General features: G+C 40.7%; 1 protein-coding gene across 3 annotated transcripts in view; it reads left to right on the forward strand.

Annotated features, from left to right (window-relative positions):
- The window catches only part of LOC126251666 (proteasomal ubiquitin receptor ADRM1-B), a gene marked incomplete at its 5' end in the record, with an annotated part of 78,646 nt that overhangs the window by 16,298 nt on the left and 48,134 nt on the right, over positions 1-14,214 (forward strand). For 2 of the 3 annotated variants that reach the window (XM_049952241.1, XM_049952257.1), the window contains 2 exon segments: positions 507-615; positions 8,316-8,512. In XM_049952241.1, the coding sequence (XP_049808198.1) occupies positions 507-615; positions 8,316-8,512 (306 nt within the window). 3 annotated transcript variants of the gene reach the window in all.

The raw sequence follows: 14,214 nt of genomic DNA on the forward strand, positions 1-14,214 counted from the left end.
AGCATCCCATTCTGCTCTCTCACAATGTCTAATGAATACATAGGTCGCTGATATGGAGTAGTTGGCAGTAGGTGGCAGCACAGTGCACTTAATATGAAAAACGTGTGTGTGTGTGTGTGTGTGATTTAGGTCATTTATATATTGTTTAATATTTCTGCTTAAATGTGTCCCACATGCATAGCCCACTCCCAGCAGTAACTTAAGGGATTCTCTTGGCAGCTACTTCTCATTAGATATTTTATGCCCACATTAAAGATGCATTATAAATTTTCAATGTCACCTGCTATGAGCTAGTGATATAGAAAATCACTGATATTAAGTGACAAACTTCAGTTCAGCAGCAGTATTATTCCCTACGAAAGCCTTTTCATTTGTTCATCTGGAAATGATGTGAAAATTTTAAGAATTTCAAAATTGTTTTCCCTGTTGCAAGGTATTAACATAGCCAGTAATTTATCAATGCATGAAGTAATTTTTATACAGATTTCAACCTTTTTTTTCTACAGATGGAGACTTGCAAAGTTTGCTGAACAACATGTCTCAACAGCAGCTAATGCAGCTCTTCGGTGGAGTTGGACAAATAGGTGGCCTGTCAAGTTTGTTGGGCACCATGGGGTAAGACACATTATCTTGACTGTAGATTATATTAGAATTTGAAGTATGTTTTTATAGGTATTTTACCTTCTTTGGCTATAAATGTGGATGTTCTGCCCATAAATTACCTATAAGCTCTGTAGCCTCTCAAAAGAAGGTGTCTAAAAAATGGGTAAATAACATTTGTCAACCTCTGCAACCACTGTGTCATGCCATAATGGAAAATCCTTTTATTGGGGTTGGTTGTAGAGTATTATCAACAAGAAAAGTAGTGTATCAGCTTCTAGTCAACCACTGATGCCCCTAGTGCCTCCTTGGAGATGATGATGATGATGATGATGATGATGTGGCTTGAGTTATATCAAATACTGGTTGTGAGTGCATTTTAGTTACAACTTGGTAGGTAAACACTAAGAAGTGTAGAACATTGGCTGCATCTCTCGTCGGCAATTCTAAAAGGACTGACACACTGCAAATAGGCATGGCTAGATTCACACTGTTTCAACAGATGACAGAACGTGATGCACGCGATTGCAGAACACAGCTGAGCATTGCTCGCCAGGAGGTAGCTTGTGGATCCATCTTTTAAACTTAGCAAAGACACTCCATTTCTGCAGTTGGCAGAAAGAGAAGGTCACTAAGTTAGCCGTGTAGCATTCTGGCAGCAGGTAGCCTGCATAGTTTCTATCGTTGGGTAAATTAAGGTGCTTGGCTGTTCCAGGACACTGTTGGGGTGAAGTGCTGCCATGGCATGGAGGCAGAGGCCAAAAATCCATTTCATGGCCACAAAACACACAAAATGCAAACTGTTATAGTTAAAAGTTAGACCAATATGCCAAATGAAAGATAAAAATAAGGAAAGTAATTATGTCCTAACACTCACTTGATAGAGAGAATAGAACTTCAGATACTGTAGATGTAATATTTGAAAATATATATTAAGAAATTAATAACTTCTTAACACTTCAAGTAAATTTAAAGTACCAAGTATCAGTGGGCAGTGTCTGAACAGCACTGTTCAAATGCAGTTTCAGATTTTTCATTAATGTGGTACATTGTGAATTATTTGCCCAAAAGTTGATTCCAAGAAATAAAACTTATTTTAATGCAAAATAAGTTACAAACTGATACAGTGACATTCTGAGACAGTAGACAACTGTAGTTATCTGTAATTGTGTAAGTTTCACCATTTTAAATAATAAGTAATAGTAAGTTAGGGTAAGCTAACTATCTCATTAACTAAAATTTAAGTAACCAGAAAAGTAAGGGCCACAGCCAAAATCTAAGATAACACAGGGAAGTTGGTGAAATTCTGGTCCTAATTGATATGTAATATTTTTAGTATCAACAAGTTAAATGTAAATTTGAGAATTTAGCAATGGCAGGTAGCATCTGGTTAAGAGTGGTGGCTGTATTGACTCAGGACTGTGTGTGTGTGTGTGTGTGTGTGTGTGTGTGTGTGTGTGTGTGTGTGTGAGAGAGAGAGAGAGAGAGAGAGAGAGAGAGAGAGAGAGAGATTTATGAGCCGAAACTATAAGTGATAGAAAGTTTTTGAATAAAAGTTCATGGAATGTTGTGCAAGAGTTTTCTTATGTTTAAATGCTGGACTTGTAAAGTTTTTGGACTGTTAACTTAAAAAGAATTTCAACAGTGAACAGTAATGTGTTGTGTTGCATTGCATTTAGCACTTTCATAATTGCAAGAGACTCTGATCTTTCGTTTTGCTGCTTTCATCATCTTAAAGCTTTAATAAAAAATTCATTTCTGAATTTTAACTAGCTGGTGTTCAGAAAATTTGTTTCACCACAGACACCTTTCCAGCCTGCAATTGATAATTATTAAGAATGTAACGTAGCCAATAAAATTAAATACCACACACTTAAACCCATTGACTTCCCAGGACACTTAAAGTATTAAAAGCCAACTATGTGTCACAGGTAATGCTGGCTGTCCTATTTTCTGCCTTGCGGAGTTTATGCTCTCTGCATGCCGCTTGCCTCTTAAAGTGGCAAAGAAAAAATGTATGCTAAATAGTATTATGTCTGGAAGATAATAGTGCCTGATTTTTGGTGTCAGAAATGTTATCAAGTTAGGTATAAATATTTAAAGTAGAGCTTTGAAATGAGTACTTTCACTCACTTTTGTCTCTTATAGTGTGGTAAGTGGAAACACTCATTCGAAAATTGTATTGGAGTACTACAAATGTAGTACAGAAATATAAATGGTGACTGTCAGTTAATATTAAAATATAGTATTGACAAACAAGCAGTTAGTATCAGTTTTATGTTCACATTTTCTAGTCATTGTACTATGATGAATACTTTCCTGATTCAAAAATTCATGGCATAACTTGCTGGAAGTAAAGTGGCAAGTGAAAACTGCAACACAAGATCAGAAAACCAACATACGGATGAAAATCCATAAATTTTCTTTAAAATATTGTCATCACACTGTGATCCCACATCTATATTAATTGTCCACTTAACAAAACAATAAGTGACAATTTTGGTACATTTTTATCTTCTTCCCACCTGTAGATCACTGGAATGTTGAATTATGTACATTCAGCTCCAAAACGTGTCATAATGAACAAACATTAAAACAGCCACTTAGAAACATGCCACGGGTAAGCCTTTGTTGTTGTTAGCATTATTATTGATGGCAGATAGATCTCCCGAACGCATCACCGTATTCTGACTGTTTACATATGTCTGTGTTTGAATATGCATGCCTAGACCAATTTCTTTGGGGGCTTCAGTGTAGTTGCAATTTGTTTCTCTCAGCTGACAGCATCAGTAGTGACACATAAAATAATGAATATAGTCAGTTGATTGCACAATTTATTTTTCACATTCATCTGTGTTTGATTTTGACGAACAGTAGTTTTCACATTTCAGTTAGCTGTTGCTAGCTGTATGTCATTAGTGCCATAAATTCATTCTTCCTACGTGTTTCCAGCCTTTGCACGTGGAGGTCATAATATAGACTACACATTTATCATGGCTTAGAATGGATTGTTGCTTGTATATCATTTCTTATTTGCATCATAAATAGCGACAGAAATGGTACTGTGACTTTAGTGTAGTTTTGTTTAGGCAGAAGTGTTAGTTTTCATCAAATATGTGTTGCTTATATGGACAATGACTGGTTTTCTGGGTGTAACATCTTCACAGTTAATCACAAGAATATTTAAGTGATGATTGTCAGAACTAAAAGGTAGAACTGAAGAGGATGGGGGAACCATTAGCCGAGAGTGGCAGATGTTGTATGTGTATTTTGCAGGATTCAGTATGGCGTACCATTGTTACAATTGACTACAATATTGCTATTTACTTCTGAATGTAAGAAAGTGTGAAATGTTGAATTCTGATGTAACATAAACAAACTCAAGCTAAGTGCACTAATAATCTACGTAGTGTCAACTGTCATCTCTCCTTCCTTGCAACCTGTGCACTAGCTGCTTCGTGGAAAGAAAGCTTCAAATGTGTATTATTTTATGACAGTCTGTAACAAGAGAATGTACACTCATCAGACAGAACATTAGGACCACCTACATAATAGCTGGTGTGTTCTCCTTTGGCACAGATAACATCTACATCTACATTTATACTCCGCAAGCCACCCAACGGTGTGTGGCGGAGGGCACTTTGCCTGCCACTGTCATTACCTCCCTTTCCTGTTCCAGTCGCGTATGGTTCGCGGGAAGAACGACTGCCGGGAAGCCTCCGTGCACGCTCGAATCTCTCTAATTTTACATTCGTGATCTCCTCGGGAGGTATAAGTAGGGGGAAGCAATATATTCGATACCTCATCCAGAAACGCACTCTCTAGAAACCTGGACAGCAAGCTACACCGCAATGCAGAGCGCCTCTCTTGCAGAGTCAGCCACTTGAGTTTGCTAAACATCTCCGTAATGCTGTCATACTTACCAAATAACCCTGTGACGAAACGTGCCGCTCTTCTTTGGATCTTCTCTATCTCCTCCATCAACCCGATCTGCTACGGATCCCACACTGATGAGCAATACTCAAGTATAGGTCGGACGAGTGTTTTGTAAGCCACCTCCTTTGTTGATGGACTACATTTTCTAAGGACTCTCCCAATGAATCTCAACCTGGTACCCGCCTTACCAACAATTAATTTTATATGATCATTCCACTTCAAATCATTCCGCACGCATACTCCCAGATATTTCACAGAAGTAACTGCTACCAGTGTTTGTTCCACTATCATATAATCATACAATAAAGGATCCTTCTTTCTATGTATTCGCAATACGTTACATTTGTCTATGTTAAGGGTCAGTTGCCACTCCCTGCACCAAGTGCCTATCCGCTGCAGATCTTCCTGCATTTCGCTACAATTTTCTAATGCTGCAACTTCTCTGTATACTACAGCATCATCCGCGAAAAGCCGCATGGAACTTCCGACACTATCTACTAGATCATTTATATATATTGTGAAAAGCAATGGTTCCATAACACTCCCCTGTGGCACGCCAGAGGTTACTTTAACGTCTGTATACGTCTCTCCATTGATGTCAACATGCTGTGTTCTGTTTGCTAAAAACTCTTCAATCCAGCCACACAGCTGGTCTGATATTCTGTAGGCCCTTACTTTATCAGGCGACAGTGCGGAACTGTATCGAAGCCTTCCGGAAGTCAAGGAAAATGGCACCTACCTGGGAGCCTGTATCTAATTTTTCTGGGTCTCATGAACAAATAATTCGAGTTGGGTCTCACACGATTGCTGTTTCCAGAATCCGTGTTGATTCCTACAGAGTAGATTCTGGGTTTCCAGAAATGACATGATACGCGAGCAAAAAACCTGTTCTAAAATTCTACAACAGATCGACGTCAGAGATATAGGTCTATAGTTTTGCGCATCTGCTCGACGACCCTTCTTGAAGACTGGGACTATCTGTGCTCTTTTCCAATCATTTGGAACCTTCCGTTCCTCTAGAGATTTGCGGTACACGGCTGTATCATTGTATGGAAGCAGTGAGGCTTTGTTAGGTCTCTGGAGGGAGTTGGAACCACATCTGCACAAAGTCACATAATTCCTATAAATTCTGCAGGTGGTGCAGCGATGAGCTCTGATGCCACATTCAATCTCATCCCAGTTGTGTTAAATTGGGTTCAGATCTGGTAAGTTGGGGGACCAGTACATCAATTTTAACTCGCCATTGTGTTCCTTGAACCACTCCCATCGCTCTCGTGGCCATGCGGCATTGTGTATTGTCTTGTTGAAAAATGCTGCTGCCATCAGAAAACATGATCATCATGAAGGTGTGTACATAGCATGCAACCAGTGTATGATACTCTTTGGCTGTCGTGCCTTGCACAAGCTCCACTGGATCCATGGGTGGTCATGTGAATGTTCTTCAGAGCGTAATAGAGATGTCACCAGTTTCTCCTTCCCGCATTACAGGTGTAGAGGAGCTGTTCCCATGGAAGATGATGGATTCATGCCCTCCCATCGGCATGATGGAGGAGGCATCAGGATTCATCAGACCATGCAATGCTCTGCCACTGCACTAATGTCCATGTGCCCATACCAGTCATAGTTGCCAATGTCGTTGTGTTAACATCAGCACATAGATGGGTTGTAGGCTGCAGAGGCCCATCATTAGGAATGCTTGGTGCACTGTTTGTTCAGACACAATTGTGCTCTGCCCAGCATTAAAGTCTGATGTTAGTTCCTCCACAGTTCGCTGCCTACGATGTCAGACATCTGTATTGAGGGTGGCCACCCAATCCCCCAATGTCTGGACATGGTTTCACCACATTTTGAAGACAACACAGCACTTCTCAAACACCTGAAAAGTCCTGCAGTTTCTGAAATGCTTGTGTCGAGCATCCGGGCCATCACAATCTGCCCTCCGTCAAACTCAGATTACGTGGCTTCCCCATTTTACACGCAGGCTGCAAGCTCACTGATACTACATGCACCATGTGTGGACCTAGCAGTTATTCCTTGCCAGATGACTCTTATCACCTGGACGGGTTTATACCAATAGTAGGTTGGTGGTCATAGTGTTCTGGCTGATCACTGTATACTTTACCTTTGGAATGGGTACTCTAAAGCAGCAAATATATGAGAATAAACATTGTGTTGTTACTTTTATAGTTCTAATCGCTGTGGGCACTTGCTGTTGCACCAAAACTTGAGTAGCTGTGCCATCTAGAACAGTCTCCCACGGTTAGCAGGATGCAATGATCTAGAAGACAATGAAGCGTCATTAGGGTTTAAGGTCCCATCAGTGATGTTATTAGAGTTAATGCCCATAATTTGAAAAGCAAAGTTCAAGGAGGAAACTTGTCTGTCTCATTTTCAGTGGAACCAACCAGGCATTCATCTTAATAGCATTTGGGAAACAGTGAGAACCTTAACCTGTATAACTGCACAGTAATTTTGAACACTGCTTCTTCTGGATGAATGCCAGTTTGACAGTATCCTTGACATGGGAATGTTAAACTGCCTTAATCCCAAGGGGCAAATGGTACATGTACACTGATCTTTCTGCATACGGAGTTTCTCACTTGAGGTGTACAGTCAGCAGCACAGTACCTTGCCCCCATTCCTCCCAAATTGTCAGTGGTTAACTGTGAACATTCTGTGGACTTGGGTGTTTACTGTTACGGTTTTGTGATTGGATAACAGCAATCCTTGTGCACTAATTCAGAGGTATGCTCTTTGTACCCTGGCACCGTGCTGCAACCGATCACCAGAACTTACCAATCTCTGTAAAACTATTGTGTTTCTCAGAGAACGTTGTGATTTATGAACTTCAAACAACTAGGGATTGCTGCTATTGCCACAGGTGGCTGAGCAAGTGTCTCAATTTCAATTGCTCATCAATGTAAGTACTAGTTATTTATTGATGTCTATATAAGCTATTAGTAATGAATATAAATAAAGTATATGCATGTATAAAAGTGTGTGTATGTATGTCTTTTGCACTCTTAGTAATGAATATAAATAAAGTATATGCATGTATAAAAGTGTGTGTATGTATGTCTTTTGCACTCTTAAAAGTAGTTCAGTGCTACTTGTAGAGATACATAACAGCACAAGAGAAATTTAGTGGGAGATGCTGCCAAATCTGATTCACAAACTGTTTTTACATCAAAATTCGTAATATTAATTGTGAATGCTGAGCATTTTAAGAATTGAATTTACAAAATTGTTTTGTTAGAATGGAAATAGAAGACAAAATACATTATACATTAAAGAACTCTGAAGGCTGTTTGTATTGTGGGTCTGTGGTATAATGTTATAGTATAAATCCACATTTCAGGTTGTTTGATTCTTCTGTCACTGTTTGGAAGAAACATTTCACAAGTGACAATGAAGACGCACTTCTCTTCTACTGCAGTCTTGTAGATTATTGTGAAAGCTCATCAGTCTGTATTTTCACTGTCAACCAAAGCTTATGTTTTAAACTCAGGATTATTCCTTGGACGTTTCAAGTATTTCTCCTCTTCCAGTGCAAAATATATTTAAAACAGGCCATCTTCCACTACATTGAACTACAGTTCATCCTGCAACTATCTTGGTTAGCTGGATTCTTGGGTCAGAGGAAGGAAAGGGCATTCTATCTTCTTTTGTGGTTATTTCCACTAGTGATCTGTTAAGTGCAAAATAAGCATTTAATTCTGTAATCAATATAACTTACAGATAACACTTTTTTGTTTCCTTTCATCTTCCATTTTTCACAGTAGACGTGGACCGTCATCTGGTACCCAGGGTAGCTCTCGCTCAGGCACAACTACCTCCACTACTAGTTCAGCTAGTGCCACAACTGGGAGTACAACCACTACAAGCAGTTCTGCTCCTGCTGTTACTACAACTACGGCAGCCCAACCTGCAGTCTCAACAGCAGGAAAGGAAACCTCAGAGAAACCTGCTACAGCAGGTAAGTGGAATAACATGGAAGATGTAAGAGACAATTTTTTTTTCATGAATTATTTGAATATAACGGACAATATTTTTTGCTGCTTTATGATAAAATGTTGTAGCATAGTTCCATCTAGGTATATAACAATGAAAAAAGATGATTATAAACAAATGAAGTCAGAGCTGGGGAAGTAACAGAAGTGTATTCACACTTTGAGCAAGTTTTTAGGTGCTCATGAAGGTAACGCAGCTCTATTTTGGTTTTCTGCACTTCATACTTCACATCAGACTTCTTCACATTTTCAAAAGTGTGTATTACTACATCTTGAATCAGTTAAGACATCCAACCTTTGGTGATGGGTCAAGTACATTTCACATTACTTTTTGCAGAAACTGATGTAAATGTGACATCGTGGCACTCTGAAGGCGACCATAAATGAGGGAATCGATTTGTCAATCACTATAGTGTCATGTTGTTATTAATGGATGTTAGTGGCAGGAGAATCTCAGTTATAGCAAGAACTCTTTGGGAATATGTTGGTGGTTGTGCAACATGCGAATTATTTGTGACAAGGAAGAATATGAATGTTATTGCTCATTGTTTCACTTGCAGCAATTTAAGCTGTCCTCTTACATTCCTGCCTAACTACACCCTGAGAAATCGTCACATATTCGGAAATAAACGGTGAAGTATTTGTGATAAGGAACAATATGAATTTTATTGCTGCTCATTTCACTTACATGAACATAATCTGTCCTCTTAGGTTTTTGCATAACCACACACTCAAATATCACCACACATTCAAAACTGAACATGTGAACATTTATTTCATCTTTCATTCTCTAACCAGACAGAAAAAAATCAAATATTGCAGAACATATTATATTATGATAATAATGAATGTGATAACCATGCAAAGCTGAGAAAATATTGGTATGCAGCTAGTTACAAACCTAGAACCTCAAACTCAGCCAATCGTGCCATTTTCCATTACACTACAGCTTACTCATCTGAATTTTGTATTGTGCATTGGTTAGCATAAAGTCTCTTCAAGCCTTAACGTCTTCAATGCTTTATTAATTGACATTTAAAGATAAGTGTGACGTATTTGTGATATGGTACTTTCAGTGCACCATGCTTTTAAATGGTGTACTGCGCTTATAAGTCACACACTACGAAGAAAATGAATAATTGAAGTGCACAGGGTTCACACAAGGTCGTTCACAAGCATTCATAAAAGTCAGTAGTCAGAAGCCCACTATTGACGTCACCAGTGTGAAAAGTAGTGTGAAGGGGTGTCCACACCGTCAAAGGAAATGTGTTTCTGTTGGGGACATTATTTCTTACAGTGTTCCACATCTGCTTCTGTCTAGGTTTCCTGTCACTGTTTCTGTCCACACTGGCAGCAAACATTTGTTGGTGTATGCATGCTACATGTTGTGTTGTTTTCATGTTGTCACCCATGCCACATCTAGAGACGAGGAAACTGTAATATGTCCTGCTGCATTATTAATACTTGAAGGTTCACTCAAACGAAATGAGATGTCATCGTTGCTGCTTTTTTTTTGGGGGGGGGGGGCTAGAAGGTGATAACTGTCACTGTGTTTCGTAGTTTTACAGAATAAGGTTGCGTTTATCAAAGAATTTCGTAATTGGTTTAAAACTACAATATTGTATTGGTAGTGAGTTTGTATAGTTGTTGGTAATGGTTGATAAAATCAGATTTGTTGTTGTATGAAGTAGATTTGGTGGTTAGCGTAGAGTTGTCTTTGGTGGGCGAAAACATACTATGGAACAGCTGGTGGGAAAAACTGGCTACATATAGGAACTGAATATGGAAGACAGCTCTAGTTTCTGTAATTCCACTTGCATATATATATATATATATATATATATATATATATATATATATATATATATATATATAGGCAACTCACTCACCCTTCACAACCTTTCCAGCAAACCTCAACCACCTCTCATTGCACACAAACCCAGTCTCTCCCATCTACTCAATCTCCCACTTCCAGCTCCACTCCCTCCAAAACCTCAAAATTCCTTTCAACACAATCTGGAACCACAACACCCTAATTCAGTAGTTAACCTTTTCTCCAAACCTCTCTCCCAATCCGAAACCTCTGTCCTATCCAAAGGCCTCACCTTCAGCCCCACTCCCAGATTCAACCAAACAGCCCTCGTCAAAGATTTACTGTCCTACACCCGTACTCTCTGCTGGAAATATCACTTTGCCACGAAGAAAAATGATCCTAATCCTACTCCTAATGATCCAACTCCCCAAGACACCATCCAAATTGAACCCTGCCTGGAACAGTTCCGTCCTCCGTCACAGCGGGACCCACCTCCTCTTCCTCAAAATCACCCTCTCCAAACCTTCCAGGAATTTCTGACTTCCAGCCTTGCATCTCAGTCCTTCTTAAAAAGCCTTAATCCTACACCCAACATCACCACTGCTGAAGCCCAGGCTATCCGTGATCTGAAGGCTGACCGATCCATCGTCATTCTTCCGGCGGACAAGGGTTCCACGACCGTGGTACTTGATCGTCGGGAGTATGTGGCTGAGGGACTGCGGCAGCTTTCAGACAACACCACATACAAAGTTTGCCAAGGTAACCCCATTCCCGATGTCCAGGCGGAGCTTCAAGGAATCCTTAGAACCTTAGGCCCCCTGCAAAACCTTTCACCTGACTCCATCAACCTCCTGACCCCACCGACACCCCGCACCCCAACCTTCTACCTTCTTCCTAAAATCCACAAACCCAATCATCCCGGCCGCCCCATTGTAGCTGGTTACCAAGCCCCCACAGAACGTATCTCTGCCTACGTAGATCAACACCTTCAACCCATTACATGCAGTCTCCCATCCTTCATCAAAGACACCAACCACTTCCTTGAACGCCTGGAATCCTTACCCAATCTGTTACCCCCGGAAACCATCCTTGTAACCATTGATGCCACTTCCTTATACACAAATATTCCGCACGTCCAGGGCCTCGCTGCGATGGAGCATTTCCTTTCACGCCGATCACCTGCCACCCTGCCTAAAACCTCTTTCCTCATTACCTTAGCCAGCTTCATCCTGACCCACAACTTCTTCACTTTTGAAGGCCAGACATACCAACAATTAAAGGGAACAGCCATGGGTACCAGGATGGCCCCCTCGTACGCCAACCTATTCATGGGTCGCTTAGAGGAAGCCTTCTTGGTTACCCAGGTCTGCCAACCCAAAGTTTGGTACAGATTTATTGATGACATCTTCATGATCTGGACTCACAGTGAAGAAGAACTCCAGAATTTCCTCTCCAACCTCAACTCCTTTGGTTCCATCAGATTCACCTGGTCCTACTCCAAATCCCATGCCACTTTCCTTGACGTTGACCTCCACCTGTCCAATGGCCAACTTCACACGTCCGTCCACATCAAACCCACCAACAAGCAACAGTACCTCCATTATGACAGCTGCCACCCATTCCACATCAAACGGTCCCTTCCCTACAGCCTAGGTCTTCGTGGCAAACGAATCTGCTCCAGTCCGGAATCCCTGAAACATTACACCAACAACCTGACAACAGCTTTCGCATCCCGCAACTACCCTCCCGGCCTGGTACAGAAGCAAATAACCAGAGCCACTTCCTCATCCCCTCAAACCCAGAATCCCCCACAGAAGAACCACAAAAGTGCCCCACTTGTGACAGGATACTTTCCGGGACTGGACCAGACTCTGAATGTGGCTCTCCAGCAGGGATACGACTTCCTCAAATCCTGCCCTGAAATGAGATCCATCCTTCATGAAATCCTCCCCACTCCGCCAAGAGTGTCTTTCCGCCGTCCACCTAACCTTCGTAACCTGTTAGTTCATCCCTATGAAATCCCCAAACCACCTTTCCTACCCTCTGGCTCCTATCCTTGTAACCGCCCCCGGTGCAAAACCTGTCCCATGCACCCTCCCACCACCACCTACTCCAGTCCTGTAACCCGGAAGGTGTACACGATCAAAGGCAGAGCCACGTGTGAAAGCACCCACGTGATTTACCAACTGACCTGCCTACACTGTGATGCATTCTATGTGGGAATGACCAGCAACAAACTGTCCATTCGCATGAATGGACACAGGCAGACAGTGTTTGTTGGTAATGAGGATCACCCTGTGGCTAAACATGCCTTGGTGCACAGCCAGCACATCTTGGCACAGTGTTACACCGTCCGGGTTATCTGGATACTTCCCACCAACACCAACCTATCCGAACTCCGGAGATGGGAACTTGCCCTTCAGTATATCCTCTCTTCTCGTTATCCGCCAGGCCTCAATCTCCGCTAATTTCAAGTTGCCGCCACTCATACCTCACCTGTCTCTCAACAACTTCTTTGCCTCTACTCTTCCACCTCGACTGACGTCTCTGCCCAAACTCTTTGTCTTTAAATATGTCTGCTTGTGTCTGTATGTGTGGATGGATACGTGTGTGTGTGCGAGTGTATACCTGTCCTTTTTTCCCCCTAAGGTAAGTCTTTCCGCTCCCGGGATTGGAATGACTCCTTACCCTCTCCCTTAAAACCCACATCCTTTCGTCTTTCCCTCTCCTTCCCTCTTTCCTGATGAGGCAACAGTTTGTTGCGAAAGCTTGAATTTTGTGTGTATATTTGTGTTTGTTTGTGTGTCTATCGACCTGCCAGCGCTTTTGTTTGGTAAGTCTCATCATCTTTCTTTTTTATATATATATATATATATATATATATATATATATATATATATATATATATATATATATATATATATATATATATGCCAGACTTTAGTCAATGGGAGATTAATTCCAGAGCCTTGAGTATTTATTTCACATTTCAAAGAAAGTAACGACAAACAACCTTATTTTGTTTTCTACGTAGTCTTTCTCAGTATTCTACCAAATGTAGCAGCAGTTTTCTGCAGATTACCTTGTTTTATTGCTGTTCTTGTACTGCTTGCATCATATACTTCACAAGCAGCCATCAACCTTGTGCAACGATAACAACTCAACAGTCTGCTACCTTGTCCACTGCAATTTTTTTCCCCTCCCCGGAGAAACGGTACAGCAAGAGGAAAAAAAAAACACCTAACAACTCTATACAACAGATGACACAATGCAACGTACAAACACACTTTCACTGTGCAGCAGTGACATGGTTTCCTTTGATCTATACAGACACTGCTATGGACAAATGTTTGTGTTTTGAAAGATGTTTTCAAATGGTGTCTGCATCAAATAGCTGGAAACATGTTTCAAGCTTAATGTGTACACGGCTTGAAGTTTACTCGACAAGTAAACTTCTATTGGCTACAGGAGAGAGAGAGAGAGAGAGAGAGAGAGAGAGAGAGAGAGAGAGAGAGAGAGAGACAACCATTTTAGATTCAGACACCTTTCAATGTACTCCAGTTTTCATTATTTTCATCAATGTTTGCTTTTTTGTGGATGATCACAAAGGAAAGATCTCTCAAACATGTATAATTTTTAGTCATAGCATGTCGGAAAACAGCTAGGTTACTTTGTGCACATTTCAGTTTTTTTGATGAGTTTATACTTGCTGTTACACATCTGTCATTTTTTAAGAACTGATGAAATTCATTGCCACAAATTATTGTATAAGCTTTGCATTATACATTTAATTCCCTTCACTTATACAGTGTGTTGCTGAGGATTACAATTTTTTATTGTATGTATGTTTTTGCT

This window comes from Schistocerca nitens, chromosome 1 (genome assembly GCF_023898315.1).
Source record: "Schistocerca nitens isolate TAMUIC-IGC-003100 chromosome 1, iqSchNite1.1, whole genome shotgun sequence".
Classification (NCBI taxonomy): Eukaryota; Metazoa; Arthropoda; class Insecta; order Orthoptera; family Acrididae; genus Schistocerca; species Schistocerca nitens.